General features: G+C 34.2%; 2 protein-coding genes across 3 annotated transcripts; both read right to left on the reverse strand.

The window, feature by feature from the left end:
* Positions 1-297: 297 nt before the first annotated feature.
* csad (cysteine sulfinic acid decarboxylase) lies at positions 298-9,722 on the reverse strand. 2 transcript variants are annotated; one of them, XM_039651585.2, is made up of 15 exons: positions 9,495-9,722; positions 9,172-9,318; positions 7,338-7,468; positions 6,825-6,951; positions 6,570-6,660; positions 5,490-5,712; positions 5,320-5,399; positions 4,580-4,634; positions 3,727-3,843; positions 3,535-3,599; positions 3,352-3,433; positions 2,979-3,178; positions 1,879-1,930; positions 1,687-1,776; positions 298-1,599 (listed from the first exon to the last, which is right to left on the reverse strand). In XM_039651585.2, the coding sequence occupies exons 2-15, from the start codon at positions 9,185-9,187 to the stop codon at positions 1,426-1,428; spliced, it is 1,503 nt and encodes a 500-aa protein (XP_039507519.2). In that variant the 5' UTR covers positions 9,188-9,318; positions 9,495-9,722; the 3' UTR covers positions 298-1,425. The 2 variants fall into 2 exon arrangements, with proteins under 2 accessions (XP_039507519.2, XP_088980746.1); XM_089124620.1 differs by lacking the exon at positions 9,495-9,722 and having other exon boundaries at positions 9,172-9,332.
* A 549-nt stretch (positions 9,723-10,271) lies between these two features.
* LOC120462883 (uncharacterized) lies at positions 10,272-16,244 on the reverse strand. Its single transcript, XM_039651586.2, has 4 exons — positions 15,885-16,244; positions 13,508-13,901; positions 12,476-12,544; positions 10,272-12,397 (listed from the first exon to the last, which is right to left on the reverse strand). The coding sequence occupies exons 2-4, from the start codon at positions 13,830-13,832 to the stop codon at positions 12,117-12,119; spliced, it is 675 nt and encodes a 224-aa protein (XP_039507520.2). The 5' UTR covers positions 13,833-13,901; positions 15,885-16,244; the 3' UTR covers positions 10,272-12,116.
* Positions 16,245-16,454: the final 210 nt, after the last annotated feature.

Here is a 16,454-nt window from a genome sequence, read left to right on the forward strand (position 1 = left end):
CGTTCTTGTGACAAATATTGGTGTTTTAATGTACAAATCACAAAGCAAAATAAAACAAAAGGAAAGCTTTAAGGAAAATATTCAGCCTATCACATTTTGACCTATATATGACCTATATACCCATATATTGTGCTAAACAAAATGACAGTCACAAATTATTATTAGTCACTATATTATATAATCATCTGAATTTTAAAATATCCTTAGTAAATTCTGGACAGCAAAACACATCAAATTAAATCACTAAAATAAAAATCTTTTGCATAACTTAATGTAAATCTACTTTTTGGAACAGCACACATAAAAAAAATCACCCTATTATCTGACAGACATCACTGAAGTGAGTGTCCTAACAAATCACACCTGTCTCTGTGACAGCCCTAGGCTCTGAAGAGGGGACCGGCCCAAGCTTTAGCCAATCAGAAATGCTTTCCGCCAGTAAATCATTTTACACTACCATTCAAAAGTTCGGAATAATTCAGTTGTTCATGTTTTTGAAATAAGTCTCTTATGCTCACCAAGGCAGCATTTATTTGTCCAAAATAAACAAAAACAGTAATATTGTAAAATATTATTACAAATTAAAATAGCATCATTACTCCAGTCTTCAGTGTCACATGATCATCAGAAATCATTCTAATATGGTGATTTGCTGCTCAAGAAACATTTTTTTATTATTATTAATGTTGAAAACTGTTTTTTGAAAACTGCTTTAGTGAATAAAAAAATTCAAAAGAACAGCATTGATTTAAAAAAGAAATTTTGTAACATTATAATTGTCTTTACTGTCAAGTTTGATAAATGAAATGTGTCCTTGCTGAATAGATTTTTTTTTTTTTAATGGAAGTGTATCACGTTTCACAAAAATAATAAGCAGTAAAAACCATTATCAACATTGATAATAAAATAAATAAATAAAAAATGTTTCTTAAGCAGCAAATCAGCATATTTGAATGATTTCTGCAGGATCATGTGACACTGAAGACTGGAGTAATAATGCTGAAAATTCTGTTTAAATCACAGAAATTTTAAAATACATTAAAATAGAAAGTATATATATAATATAATTTAAAAATTGTAATAATATTTAAAAATATTAGTTTTTACAGCATTTTGATCAAACAAATGGAGCCATGGTGAGCATAATGATTTTGTTTAAAAAAATATTTTTTTAAAAATGTATTAATTAGAACTATTATTCCAAACTTAGTGTAGTGTTATGTGGACCGTATGTGGACCAGAATCTATGAGATTCATTCACGTTATGACCTCTGTAGATGCAAACTTTTTTGCAATCCTCGTCAATTAAGTCAGTATTATGCTCTGCCTATAAGTCAAAATGAGTTTTTGCAACCATTAGATAATCGTAAATTGAAAAGTGACAGATGAGATGGGGTAATGGTAGACCATTCATATTCAAACTAATTACAGGTCCTTCCCTAGGTTCTCCATCTCATCGAGAAAGAAATCCATGTCCTTGGTGGTCAGCTGAGGTGAAAGAACAACCATACGGAAGAAGTTGACATGTTCGTCCAAGGGCTGGTATCCCACCATCATTGTTCCACGCTTCATCATTCTCTCTTTGATGACTGGCGCCACCTGATGGTGTACATTGAAAATGACATGCAATAATTCAATGTGTAATAATTCAATTCTGTGCTACATCAACAATCAAGCGAAGCTGACCTTTGATAGCCTTTCCTGGTAATCCGCACTGTTCTCCTTCCCTCTCAGACTGGGTGGAATGAACCAAAAGCAAACGTTCACAAAATGCCGCTATTGGGAAAAAACACACCATTGAGAAATGTATAAACATGAATTATATTTACATAAGCATAAGAATACTGTTTTAGGTTTGTATGCAGTGCAACACTTTACCTTACAGACCAGCTGGAAATTGGCCCTTTTCTCCATTTCTTCAACTAAATAACTGGTGGAAATATAAATAATATATTAAAATAAATACATAAAAATATATTACACTTTTACAGTTTTATTAAAAGGTTCAGTGTCAGTACTTTTTATTTTTTTAAATATCGTAAAAATATATGACATTTTTACAGTTTTACTAAAAGGTTCAGTATTAGTACTTTTTATTTATTTTATTTTTTTAATATTGTAAAAATATATTACATTTTTACAGTTTTATTAAAAGTTGCAGTGTCAGTTCCCTTTTATTTTATTTTTTAAAATCTTGTACAAATATAATACTTTTTACAGATTTATTAAAAGGTTCAGTGTCATTTCCCTTTTATTTTATTTTTTAAAATAATGTAAAAATATATTACATTTTTACAGTTTTATTAAAAGGTTCAGTGTCCGTTCTTTTTATTTTATTTTTTAAAATATTGTACAAATATATTACATTTTTACAGTTTTATAAAAAAGGTTCAGTGTCAGTACTTTTTATTTTATTTTTTAAAATATACTTTTATTTTATTTTATTCAAAAGTTTCCAATTCAAATAAATGTTGTTCTTTTGAACATATTCATTAAAAAAACAGATTTTTTTTTTTACTTTGAAAAAATGCTAAGCAGCACAACTGTTTTCTACATTGATAATAATAATTAAAAAAAATTGTGCAGCAAATCAGAATATCAGAATGATTTCTGAAAGATCATGTGACACTGAAGACTGGAGGGATGATGCTGAAAATTCAGCTTAAATACAGGAATAAATGGCATTTTTGAAAATATATATTTTTTTAAAACATAATAATACTTCAAAATATAACGGTTTGTACTGTATTTTCGGGAGCATTTTTGTGAGTCTTCTTTCAAAATGCTTTAAAAAAAAAATTGCAAATCTTACCAACCCTAAGCTATATAATGGTATTGCATTTATTAATAATATATTGAAATGCATTTAATAATATGAGTCAACACTGTCAATAGTGTTCCACAATATACAACATAAAAAAAAGATGATGTATTATTTAACAACAACAACAACAACATCCAACCGATGCATCAAATACCTTGCAAGGGCAAAGGCCTTATCCACTCGCTCTGAAAGACCGTGCGTTCCTATTGCCTTCCACATCAACCAGAGCTTCAAACAATCCACCTTTCGGCCACACTGGATGGATTTGTCTCCGGTGTCTAAACTTGAATCGTAGAACTTGTCTTGCTGGAACAAGTAGGTTGCTTTTGCACTGTGACAGTGCATTAGTAAATCCTACAGATTGAGACGCAGTGGATAAAATGAGTGCACTGCACTTTTAAACATGCGTTTGTGGGTTCAGTAATGAATATAATTCTTTCATTTTTGACTAATAAACATTGCATGAATTGACTTGCATGTGCTTAAAAGTAAAAAATGTGCTTGCTACATTTCACAAGCTTTCATACCGTGGTATCTCTGAACAAAACCGCAGAGCACTGCAAACCCGTTAAAAGCATTTTGTGAGGGTTCCAAGTCACGGAATTTGCTCTGAGTGTTAAAAAAAAAGAAATATTAAATGATTCATTCAGGCTATTTCTCTATTCAAAGCACATTTTTTTCCATCAGCTCAGAGTGTGCAGAGTTCAAACCTTTCTAGTCCTGCAACCAGATGTCTGTGTTTTTTGGAAAACAACACGCTTCCTCCCCAAGCGGCCTGTAAAGGACAGAAATATAGATTGTAACAGTTGGGAGAAATGCTATGTGAATATTTCAAGGGCAAACGACTGGATACCACAAGCATATAGATGTGTTGCACAATGACGTTGCATAAGCTAACTTACGTCGACGTGCATCCACATGCCGTTTCTTTCACTTATGTCAGCAATGTGGTTCAGAGGATCAAAGGCGCCCTGCACTGTGGTACCCGCTGTGGCATTAACAAAAAATGGAACAGCATCCTGAAGGAAACACATTAGACACAAACACCGTTAACCTTTGACTCTTGGATATTTAAAGTGATAGCTCATGCAAACATTTAAAAAGAAAGTCTCTTGGCATGTCTTCACTCTAATGTCGTTCCAAGCCTGTATGACTTTTTTTCTTCCACAGAACTGTTTTGCGTAAAGTTCACGCTGTGTTTGTCATTTATAAAGAAAGCAGAAATGTATTTAGGGATCTTCCTCAAAAGAGTCTTCAGAAGACTTTATGGTCACTGTCTGCTTTCAATTCATGCAAAAGAACAACTTGGACGTTCAGCAAAACACTTCCTTTTTTAATTTCACGGAAGGTAGAAGGAATGAGATAGAGATAATAATATAGAGAACCATGTTCTCAATCATACACAATATTTCAGTTAACCATAATAGTTCATTTTAGTATAATATACACAACCGTTTGGAGATTTTAAAAGTATTTTAATACTGTTTTAATTAGAAATGCACTAAGAATATTAGAATGATTTCTGAAGGATCATGTGACACTGAAGACTGCAGTAATGATGCTGAAAATTGAGCTTTGCATCACAGGAATAAATAACATTTTAAAATATATTAAAATAGAAAGTGTTTATTTGAAGTAAATTGTAATAACATTTCTGTCCTCTTTTATCATATAAAAGCAGCTTACTGACCCCAAACTTTGAAATGGTTCTGTATATTAAATGTAGTAATTTACCATATAAATTTAAATATTTACTTGTGATTTTGCCTGCAGGATTTTAGCCTCCAGGTCCTCTGGTATCATGCTGCCACTGTGGTGAAACAAAGAAACTTTCTTAAAGGGATAGTTCACTTTGAAATAAATTTTTGCTATGTTTTAGCTTACCTCAAGGGCACCCAAGATGTAGGCGTCTTTGTTTCCACATTATTTTCAATTTTGACATTTTTAGGTTAAATCATTCGTATCTATCAGTCATATAATGCAGGTCTATGGTCACCACCTCAAAGAGCATGCACAGAGAAGTCCAAATTAAACATGATTTAATGACTCGTAAATGTAAGTACACATTGATGGCCTAAGACACGAAACGAGCGGTTTGTGTGAGAAAACAAACAGTATTTATATCGTTTTTTTCCAAAGGTAATAAATACTGTTCGTTTTCTCACAAAGGTAAAAGGTTCTCTCACAAAGGTTCGTTTTCTTACTAAAGGTAAAAACGATATAAATACTGTTCGTTTTCTTACACAAACCACTCGTTCCGTGTCTTAGGCCATCAATGTGTACTTACATTTACGAGTCATTAAATCATGTTTCATTTGGACTTCTCTTAAACATATCAAAATTGAAAATACTGCGGAAACAAAGACACCTACATCTTGGATGCCCTTGAGGTAAGCTAAAACATACCAAAAATTAATTTCAAAGTGAACTATCCCTTTAACAATTTAAAGAGAACCACTGGTTTTCCCAAATATGCCAGAGATAAGAATCCCTACCTCTCGTCCACTTGTACAATGAAAACATTTTCCGTTCCGATACCAAGAAAAGCAGCAGCTTTTTTCATTGAGTAATGACTCTAAAACAAAAAGAAGAAAAACAAAATATATTACACAATACTGCTTTATATGAATTCTAAGATTAGAATAAGTAATTCTTGTCTTTGTACCTGTCGTGATGTAAATACAGCCATCCGTGGTGTGGCCCACAAGCCTTTCGTCTTCACTTGAGGGAAGGCCCTGTACCGTGCCACGTTCATGGCATACATGTTAGAAATGGAACCTCCGGGACAAAATATCCCATCTCCTTCCGACCAGCCAATCAGAGAGCGGAGCTTACAGAGCACTTCCTCCTCCATCAAGACGAACACCGGAGCCACTTCATAGGTGTATCTGTAACAACTTCACACTGAGTATGTTGTGTATTGGTCAGCCATGACATGCACATGCATTTGTATTAGTATTATTTTACTATCATTAATATACGGTCAATTAAGAATTTGAATAGATCTGCTGCTGTTGGTTATTGCTGAAAATGATCTGCAAGTATCATATACAGTACATTTGTTGATTGCAGAGCTTATTTTTTGCGATAATCCAAAAACCTATTAAAAAACCTATTGGGTTTTTGTCGAGGGAACCAGTGAGATGCTAACTGCTGATTGGCTACAAATTTACATCATCCCTGCACCACCGCTCAAAGTTTTATGTTCCCTTAAGAAACTTTGCATTCCCATGCAAATCTTTTGTGTCCGCTTGCAAACACAATTTTTTTCAGAATTTGCTAGAGAATGCAAAAGCATTGACATATAATTTTGTCCATCACAATTACATTTAGCAGAGTATAAAAAATATTTTATATACATACATGTCCTATTATATGCGTGTAGATTAATCGATTTGACAGCACTGATAAATAGTTTTAGTTAATGATAACAACACTGTTTGCATTATCTCAAAATTCCAGACCCTAATTACATCAATCTCTTATCAATACACGTTTTAGATCAGTCTATATGATTATGTGGCTTCATGCTGTTGTCAGATTGTGTCATCTGATAACTTCAAGCGCTCTGATAAGTTACTTATTACAACAGGGTTTAATGGAACACTTCAGCAACAATGTAACAGTTTACTGGAAGTTTAACACTGATGCGCTCCTCAGTTAATATAACGCCATATAGACTCATTTACAACTCAGAGATCCTACGATGGCACTTTCACTGTAACATATTAACATGAACACGTACTGGCTGGTGTTGAGGGTTTCAGTGAGGAGTCGTCCTGTCAATGCATGGTAGTCCACCCCGGCAAACAGCTGATTGAAGAACAGTGGATGACCTGTGAAGGGGAAAAGGCTTTGGATCAGGATGTATGTTACCACATATTCAAGATTTGGGAGGAATAAATGTAAACATTTCAGAATAAACCAGTGAAAAACCCATGCAGGACGACAGCTAATATGAATAAATAGGGGGAATGCGATCACAACATATGCAACCTACAGGTTTTAACGCTGTATCTCGCCACATCTCGGACCCTATGTAATAACTGCTTGTGAGATTCTCCATTTTCTCTGAGTTCGAGGTCCAGAAGAGCTCTCAGTTGATCTGGATCTTTCCACTCACACACCTGTGAATACACACAGTTCTTAAAGGGATAGTTCACTCAAAAAAGACAATTCTGTCATCATTTACTCACCCTCAAGTCGTTCCAAACCTGTATGAATTTCTTTCTTGAACCCCACTGACTTCCATAGTATTTTTTTTTTCATACTATGTAGTCATCGACTGTTTGGTTACACATATTCTTCAAAATATCTTATTTTGTGTTCAGGAACAACATGAGGGCGAGTAAGTGATGACATGTTTGTCATTTTTGGATGAACTATCCCTTTAAGACTATTACATTACATTATTACTATTACTAAGTCTATTACTACATCTCATAAGAAACAAAATAAGATAGGGAAAACCCAGAGGTTGTTAAAATGAAATGATAAACTCTTAAAAGACAACCTTCTCCTTCAAGTCAGTTCCTTTGTTAAGTATCTCCTCCATAATCACTTTGAAAGCCTCAGTAAGGAACAGCTTCCCATCCGACTCGGACATGTCTGATTCTTCCAGGGGGGCATGGCCATTCGTATATGCTGTGAAATACATTTATAGGTACATCCATCACAGAATAAATCAATTTATGCTTTAATCAAATATTATATATGGGTGTTTTGCAAACCCTAACATTTATAGACCATTTCACAAGATGTAAACAACACTGGTCCAGAAACACTTCCTGTTTCAGTTTGTAACTGTTTTCTTTATTTCACATGTAAAGAAAACATCTTAAAGATGTTTGTTTAACTTTCTGATTCAGTTTTATATGTTCTGTTGGTTGTATTTTATCCCAGCTCTTATGTAGTGTTAAAAAACTGAAACAGGAAGTGCTTCTGGACCAGTGTTGTTTACATCTTGTGAAATGGTCTATATATATATATATATAAATGTAATTTCATAGTGTATTTTGAACAAAATTATTTTTTACATTTGTTGTGGCACAACAATTTTACAATTAAAGCAAATATGCTTAAATACTACAAAAAATAGTAGTAAAACAATTTTCTTGCATTCTATAAAAAGTGACAAAATATATTTAAATACAATGAAAAACATTTTAAAAGCATTTTTCTTCAATTAAAATTAACAAAAAAGTGTTCTATAAAAGCAACGAAATCGTTTTTAAAAGTTTTTTTTTTATATTTTTATTATAAATTATATTATTTTTTGTATATAATTTTGTTATTTCTTTATAGAAGGATTTTGCTCTTTAAAAAGTTTTTTTTTTTTTTTGTAGTATTTCAAGTTGTTAGTTAAACATGCTAATTTTTATGGAGGAAAATTGAGTTAAACATGCTAATTTTTATGGAGGAAAATTGCTTTTAAAAAAAAGTTTAATTAAGTTAATGTCTCTGCTCGAACATGAAACGCGTCTGTCCTTTTACACCTCAAGTCCCACTTTAGATGAACTTTTATTGGCTATTTGCGGTTGCTAAGCAGCGCCGCGACTCTGCGCATAGGCTTACTAGACTCGGCATAAAACCGGAAGAATCGATACACCGCTTCGACCAGCCAATTCCTCCACTGTGATTAATGTCTAATGATTTGCACATCCAGTCAGGAAATAGTCAATTTTACAATGCGTTAAAATTCTGCCTTCACGTGTTATCGGAAATTTCCAGCTTCCGACTTCTGAAGTCGTGATTACGAGTTTATTTGGATTCAACTTTTGTCTTGAGAGGGCGTTCATGTCCATTTTTTAACTAGGAAACTAGTATTTACGATAATTACGATAGCGCGTGAAGGCAACATCAATTCCCATGTTGCAATCGCGATATTTCACGAGGAAAACGTCGAATTGGAAAACGACCCAATTCTTTTTTTCTTATTTTTGGAAATATGACACCAAATAACAAAACGGCTGTAAAAAGATTCAAAGACTGAAAGATCTAACTGTAATATGCAACTCCCCCCATCTTTGTTAAGAAATAAACTTGCGGAATGCAATATTTTCTGCAGCCTTTTTCCTTTTTAGAAAGTTCTGGAGTTATCCCAAAGTGCTTTGAGGGGCGACACGTTGCAATTCCTGCAACTTATGCAATAGTTTCTAAACAATGCATCATTCATAATGACTGCTCACCATAATAACCCATAAAGTTAGCTGCAACTTTTTCCCCCTGCTTCTGATTATAATGAAACGTCTGCACGTAGACAGTTACATCATAGGCACGATTCAGCAAAACTAAGAAATTGGTGAATTTAAAACAAAGCTTTATGCATGCATCCAAAACAGCCTTACCTTTAGATGAACTCATTGTGATCTATCGTGTCCTTTCTGCACTTAGCACTTGAAATTCTCCTGTAGACTGTGTCTGATGTCGTATGGATGCCTCGAGACCCTTCATATACGTGATGCACACGCCCGATTCGTCATTCAAGTGACATCCTATAATTGGATTAGAATGATATGGGTGTCAACAAAGAAAAAATCAATCTTTAACTTAAAAAGAACAAATCGTTTTCAAAAGACCCAGGTATGATAGGCTATCAGTTGCATGCTTTTATTTGAGTAACATTATTATTCATGGCTTGTTTCATTTCTTCAGATATCTCCATTCTTACCTTCTGCAAAACCATTGGTCGGTTTTATTGGCAGGGTCCTGCATCTTAGTTGTTAGGGGGGCCAGATATATTTACTGTGCTAAAACCGTACACAAGCAACCAATAAGAATGACCAGTACAACAGCGTTACATGTTATATAATGACACACATTCATTTGGGTAATGTATGCTGGAAAAACAGGGGTACAACGTTCAACATCTTCCAAACTCTGGGTGTTGTTCTAAGTTCAAATAAGACTGAGTTTGCTGATGAAAGAAAGATATATCCCTCCACGTATGTTTGTCAGATTGCACAATGATCCCACACACACTCACTCACAAGAGAGGAATGGAATGTCACTGGGTTCAAAAAAAGACATCTGTTATCTTATAGAAAAAGTGTTTCCTATGGAGTATTTGTGAATAGTTGTATGCACAATTTACTTCTGTGTCATCAGAATTGAAATTTAATTTAATTTAAATCAACCTCATAAAAAAAGTTTATTACAATTCCATCTAGTTTTTAATGTCTTGTCCGTACAAAAAAAACCTTACACGATCCAAGGTTAACTAAAACTTGTACGATCAAAGCCGAATCAATATGAAATTAAAGAGGTAAATGAGATACAATAGTCTGAGGAACAGGTGAGATGGAGATTCATAAAAAAATATATACTCTCCAGGAGCCGGGTTTTATAGCTTATAAAACAATAAACGCAATACCGTAAATCCGACAAATATCTTAATTGCGCAATAAAACAGGCTATAAAACAACAACAAAAAAAGAACCTCAAACTCTTTCATTATAATGAATCATTTGTTCCCTTTATTTATATTTACTTGAAACTAACCCAACACCAGAAGCATGTTCAATTATATACAAAATGGAAATGAGTATCAATATAAAATTACAATCACAGGGGAAAATAACATGAAATAGTCCAATTTAAGCAAGCATGATAGAATTTGAAACTAATGTTCCCACATTAGGCTGCAATCTATCAAATAAAAAAAAAGATTCCCTGAAGCCAGGCAGGACTGGACTAGATGCTGTTTAATGACTGGCCTGTGCAATGGAATTGTACAAAGCTCCGCCTCCAATCCTATCACCTGCTTGGCATGCAAAACAAGGGTGAACAAGGGTGAAACACCAGGGTGAAAATGCATCAGGGTGAAATAACGTGATACTTGCCGAGAGAGCGAAGGTCACTGTTAGGTTGCCAGATAGCGGCCTCTATTGGAACATAAATCTTTGTAAATTTCCATCATAAACATGAGTCTTCCTTATCTGTTCATGGAATCGGTTCAAGTTTTAAGACTTAGATAAAAGCTTTCACATTCATTTACAAAAAAAAAAAAAAAAAAGTATAATTGCTACGGTACAAATCAGGCTCATCTGATATTGCTAGGTACATATTTTTATATTCCAGAAAGCACACACACACACACACACTGTGATGTGCAATTTATAAGGTAGGAATGGAACATGATCACATAAAAATAAGATTAACAGAAAAACAAATAAGTAATAAAAATGCCATAAAAAAAATAAAACAAACAAAATTCCACACTCAAAAGTCTAACATTTAATTCAGCCCTGCCCTTTTAAAAAAAAATCACGTATGCATTACATTTTTTTAAAAATGTAAGCATATTTTCAAATAACGTAAAAAAAGGCTTAAAGCTACATTGTGTAACTCTTTTAGTTTATTCTTAGCTAAAAACACTAAGTTCTTTCAAAAATATACGTGCTCATTAATGTATATTTACTTCGTTCAAGTAATAAAGTATTCACGTGAGTGTGTAATATGCCATTGAAAATACATACGGGTAAGGGGTTCTAATGTCGCCCCTCCATCTTGAAAGTGCATTAGCCAAAGAGGGACATTCCCGTTAATTCAAGCTTCGCTTTTTACGTTTGAGTTAACACTCATGGACGAGGTCGAACTGGAAGCAATGTTAATCTTGGACTACATTGGCCACCGTAGGAGTCGGAATTGAGAGGAACAGAAACTAATGTTCTCTGGATGGTCATATACCTTTTCACCACTAGATGGGGGTAAAAATCACACAGTGTAGCTTTAAGAAAAATATCTGAAATATTCGCATTTTAGCTTGTTGCGTTCAGACGTTTTCCCAATTATTTCAAGCTTTTAGCTGACCTCAAACACAAATAAACAAAAATGAACAGTGAATTAAAGCTGCTCTAAGCGATGTCGCACGTTTTTTAGGCTGAATCATTATTTTGTCACATGATACAGCAAAACATCTCCTCACTATCCGCTAGCTGCCTCTCCCCTGAACACACTGTAAGGCTCCACAAACGGCAACAAAGACAAACTGGGCCAACCCGCACCACGAAAGATAACAGTGTTCCAGCCAATAACCAACAAGAATGATTTTGGGGTGGGGGTTGGGGGGTTAGTGCGCGTGCAATGGAGGGGAGGGGGTGGGACGAGGAGGAGGGAGGGTCGAGCTAGCCTCCGTTTTGTTTGACAATACTCCGAACGTCAACAATCGCTTAGAGCACCTTCAAGTAAACATTCTTCAATATAACTGAATAGCAGTTATAGCTCCCTCTAGTGGTATGCTTGCATGTCTACATATGCAAAGTGCAACATAAATGCAGTCCTCTCTGTGGACTCAGTTGTTTTCCATCAGGAAGTTGATATTTCGTGGGTCTACACCGTTGTCCTCTTGGGTTAGGAGGGAATAGAGACGAGCTGCTGTGGCTTGGTCCCTCTCACGGATGCTCCATTTGCGCAGCATGGCGAAAACCCGCTCTTGGTGTAGTTTGTTATCCTCCTCTATCTGCTGAAGAGTGGTGGTGTTCATACCTAGTGCCATTATGCCCACCTGCCTCCAGCTGTTCCCAATGTAGCCGGCCACCTTCATCATCTCCTTCTCACTCACCATCCTGGACTCTGAGGAAAAACAAAGTTATGTAATGCAGCCGTGCGAACATGAAGCTGAACAGAAGATGCAAAGCAGACGTGACTCACTGATTATAGACGGCTTCTCCTGTAGGACATCGTTTTCCAACACCTCATGCCTTCGTTTGGCTGCCGTCTCTGATAAACCAACATCATTTTCAAATTACAAATAGATTATGCATGAGGGCAATAGGGTGAACGCTGAACGCCATTTTGTACATATATATTTTGTATAAATACAGTAATAATAAAAGAGTTCTAATGGGACCCTTAAGGCTTGTTCACACCAAGAACGATGACTATATTAGCGTCCACACCAACGCACAATACCGTTCTGTTTATTCTAAACAGGCATTGCAGTTTTGTTGTCTGCCACTTTAAATCCTTCGAGCTCCTTACAGCAGGATGGATTCTGATTGGCTGTCAATGTTTTTATCTTTCATCAGCTGGAAAATATGGTTTTGAAAGTGATTCCAAATATATTATTTCTGTTATCATTATAGTTGTAATGCTATTCGTTTACATTTAGAACGATTTTTAGAACTATATGTTTATCGATATAGTTATCGTCGTTGGTGTGAATGGGCCTTAATAATTACTTGCATTGTGACATTATGTTCATGACAATTAAGCTCATTTTAACCCCCAGTGTTCATTAGTGTAATGCAAAGTTTTGCAAAGTTTAAATCTCATAACTGTAACATAAAAATATATATTATCTTTCTCCTCAAGAGTATTTATATATTATGATAGCATTTATTTAATTAAATGCAATTTTCAAAAATCATTGCAAGACTGTATTTTCTACTATATCACAGAAAAAAATGAATGAAAAACATTAAAAATGAAAACAACCTGAAGTAACCTTGATTTTCTCTCTCTGTCTATTTATTTCATATATATTCTATATATTTATTTGTCTTTCTGTTCAATTATTATTACTTTTAAGTGAATCTTTGTTTTTTGTTTTTTACTTTTTAAGTTTTAATTTTAAAAAAAGTGTAGTTACAAATTATCTTCTGCTGAAATTCTAAATATATTTTGTTTTAATTACTTGACACGTTACAATAAGTCTTAATGTCTTGGTTTATAAGATCATACCTGTGTTATTTGTTGTCTTGCGTTTGTTGATGTGCAATTTTTTAAGGAATTGCAGTTTAGGAAATGTCTCTTGCATATCTTGTCTTCTCAGCAATTTGAGGAAACTCAGAGCACACTTGTTGTCTTTGTGCATCACATAATCCAGGATGTCCCGTACCTGCTTTGAACGAGTGTCAATGTCTTTGATGTTGTTGTACTCATTATTGGACAGAATGCCTCTGGCATGGCAATGCTGAAGCAGGAAGTCTGTATCTCCCATCAGGGCCTGCAGGAGAATCAGCTTGTGTTTCAGAATGAGCTTGGTGCCATCTACTGGTCCATCCATTGCCTCTTGTGTTTGGTCAATGACCTAAAAACCCGGGTTTGACACTGGTTTTGAAAACGAAGATTAAGGCTGTAACAAAAACAGAAATTAAATTAAAACAAACGTACATCAAAATGAATAACCACAACACTTAAAGAAAATGATTTCATATCCTTTTAACATTTTAACAAATACTGGTTAATCAATATCTGTAACAAATGCAATAAATGGGATCAGCAAAATAAATATATATATTTTTTTCTTTAAACAACTCAGTTATGATAACTGTTACTTTTAAAAGTAATTCATTACAATATTGTTACTCTCTTAAAAAGTAAGTAACTAAAAGGGAGTTTTCAACGAAAAACTTTTTACGGGTTTCAAAGTGGAAGTTTTTGAAAACAATACTGTTATCGTCTCTGTGTAAACTACAAAAACGCGAATTTGTGAAAACAGTGAAGTCATGCGCATTTGTATTACATGTTTCTTTACAAAGTCACATCGCCAACTACTGGCCTTGCATGAATAATACAATGGATTGCTTTGACAATGGTGACAACGGTATGCGAAAAACACGCAGGGAACACTCTTACTAAATATATATAATAACAAAGAAAATAAAACACAATGTGATGTTTATCTAAAGTATTTTTTATTATTAGTATGGTTGAATTGGATCATAAAAGGTCAGCAGCAAATACGTTGTTTAATAAGGTGAGATTAAATACATAAAGTATATTTTTTTTATTAAATACCATACTTAGTCATTGCAGGTTTGCGTAAAATTCTGAGATTGCATTGCCATTTTTATTAATTTTGAGGGACACTGAATCTATTTTTGAGCAAGTGCGATGAGTGAATGCATGTTAACATTTAGTCTAGAATTACAATAACTATCCCGTTCACAAAAGTAACTTGTGTTACTTGAAAAAGCAACTGTTACTTGAAAAAATAATCTGATTACACAACTTGTAACGCACTACACCCAACACTGAACTGTTCATACATTTATTTTAAAAATAAATAATTTATTTCCCAGAAGATTCTTAGCTCATTTTTACCTATATGAAACACTATAAAATTCTGAACTAAAGGATTTGATAGATAGGAGGATATTTTATTAATCCCCTTAGGGAAAATTGAGATATTGCACTAATAGACAAATAAAGAAAATTAGAATAACTAATAATAAAATAAAATAATATAGTGAAATATGAAACAAATAAAACATAGCATATATTGTATAATAAAATACTTGGTGCTGTGGCAAGAAGTAGATATATATTAACGGATGATCTGTGCTGAAGCATCATTGGCGGAGCTGAAGGAAGTGTGTGTATCTTCATCATGAGTCCCTCCTCCCATTGACAAGTTGTTTTTACCGCACAGTTATCACTTCCAGATTATGAAGAACATATAGTTAATATATTTCAATGCAAAATGCACTTGATGATTACACACACACATTAATCGAATGATGCTGCAATTTTCTTTCATTGTTGGTGTATAAGTGTGAATGGCGCATTTCTCTTTGCATGATCTGTAGGGGACTTCCAGTTTTGTGCTTCACCATCACAGCTGCGTCATCTTTGTTTACTTTCAATATATACGACGATGGCGCACGTTTTATTAAATTGATAGAGCTTTTGTTTCCTCGGGAACAATAAAATAGCCTAAACTGTCTCATTAACACGTGCATATCGATTACAAACACCTTGCAAACACTCGCATCATTAGAGAAGCAAAAAAGAAGCGCGAAAAACGGAAAAAGAACAAAGAGATACTCATTTCATCAAATGATGCAGCACGCGCGTTCAGTTCCGATCTACTTCCGTTTAAAAATAAAACAGCGTTATTGTCATGGTTATTGTTGCGGGTTGCAATTTTTGCGCGCGGTCACGTTGTTTTCAGGTTATCTTTTATTGTTGCAGTTGCATAGAAACTGAAAGTTTGAAATTCTGCGCCTTTTTCATCTACACAGAGAAATGGAAATCACCGAAGGGTACTCTACACACATTAATGAAATAACATTTCGAAAATCAGTAAGCAAGCACGGAAGTCAGTTTTGTTTACCTCAGTTTGACGGAGAAACGTCTCATCCACACTTCATCCGCATGTAATATGATATTGATAAAACATCTGCTGATGACGCCGCCTTCTGGACAGGCATTGTTATTCATTTACCTACAGCTAATGCTATTTCTGTATGCAAACTTTCACAATTAACAACTCAAGTGTCCCTTCTTTTTTATTTTAATTAATCCTATTCTACAGACTTGACATAGTGAACTTAAAGTTTCCCTGAATTTGTGATTCACCCACTTTAAAATGAGTCATGAATGGGAGTGTGATGAAATCTCTTCACTCTAGTCTAATAGCCTAAGGGAAGTGAACATAATAAACTGCTGAGACAGAAATAATGAACTGGTAAATTATGAAGAAATTTGTTCTCCAACTTCTCCAGTGGTGATTGCAAATACTGTATCACTACTCTCTGTGTCAGAGATGTTTTACCTATTAGAAAGTAATAAGTATATTCAGTATTTGACATTTATTACCTGAAATAGCACTAGCAGAGGAAATAAAAAGAGATGATAACCATCTTTTGCCTGGCTCTATATAACCTGCTTTCTTTGGAGGAGG

Source organism: Pimephales promelas, chromosome 20 (assembly GCF_988280905.1).
Source record: "Pimephales promelas chromosome 20, fPimPro1.hap1.1, whole genome shotgun sequence".
NCBI lineage: Eukaryota > Metazoa > Chordata > Actinopteri > Cypriniformes > Leuciscidae > Pimephales > Pimephales promelas.

Coding starts and splice junctions, on each gene's coding strand:
- csad (XM_039651585.2), bottom strand. Junction 5,713..6,569: donor GAAACCCTCAACACCAGCCA/GTACGTGTTCAT, acceptor AAGTTGTTACAG/ATACACCTATGAAGTGGCTC. Junction 3,600..3,726: donor GCATGTGGATGCACGTCGAC/GTAAGTTAGCTT, acceptor TGTCCTTTACAG/GCCGCTTGGGGAGGAAGCGT.
- LOC120462883 (XM_039651586.2), bottom strand. CDS start 13,832: ATGGATGGACCAGTAGATGGCACCAAGCTCATTCTGAAACACAAGCTG. Junction 12,545..13,507: donor CAAGACAACAAATAACACAG/GTATGATCTTAT, acceptor TTGGTTTATCAG/AGACGGCAGCCAAACGAAGG. Junction 12,398..12,475: donor GGAGAAGCCGTCTATAATCA/GTGAGTCACGTC, acceptor GTTTTTCCTCAG/AGTCCAGGATGGTGAGTGAG.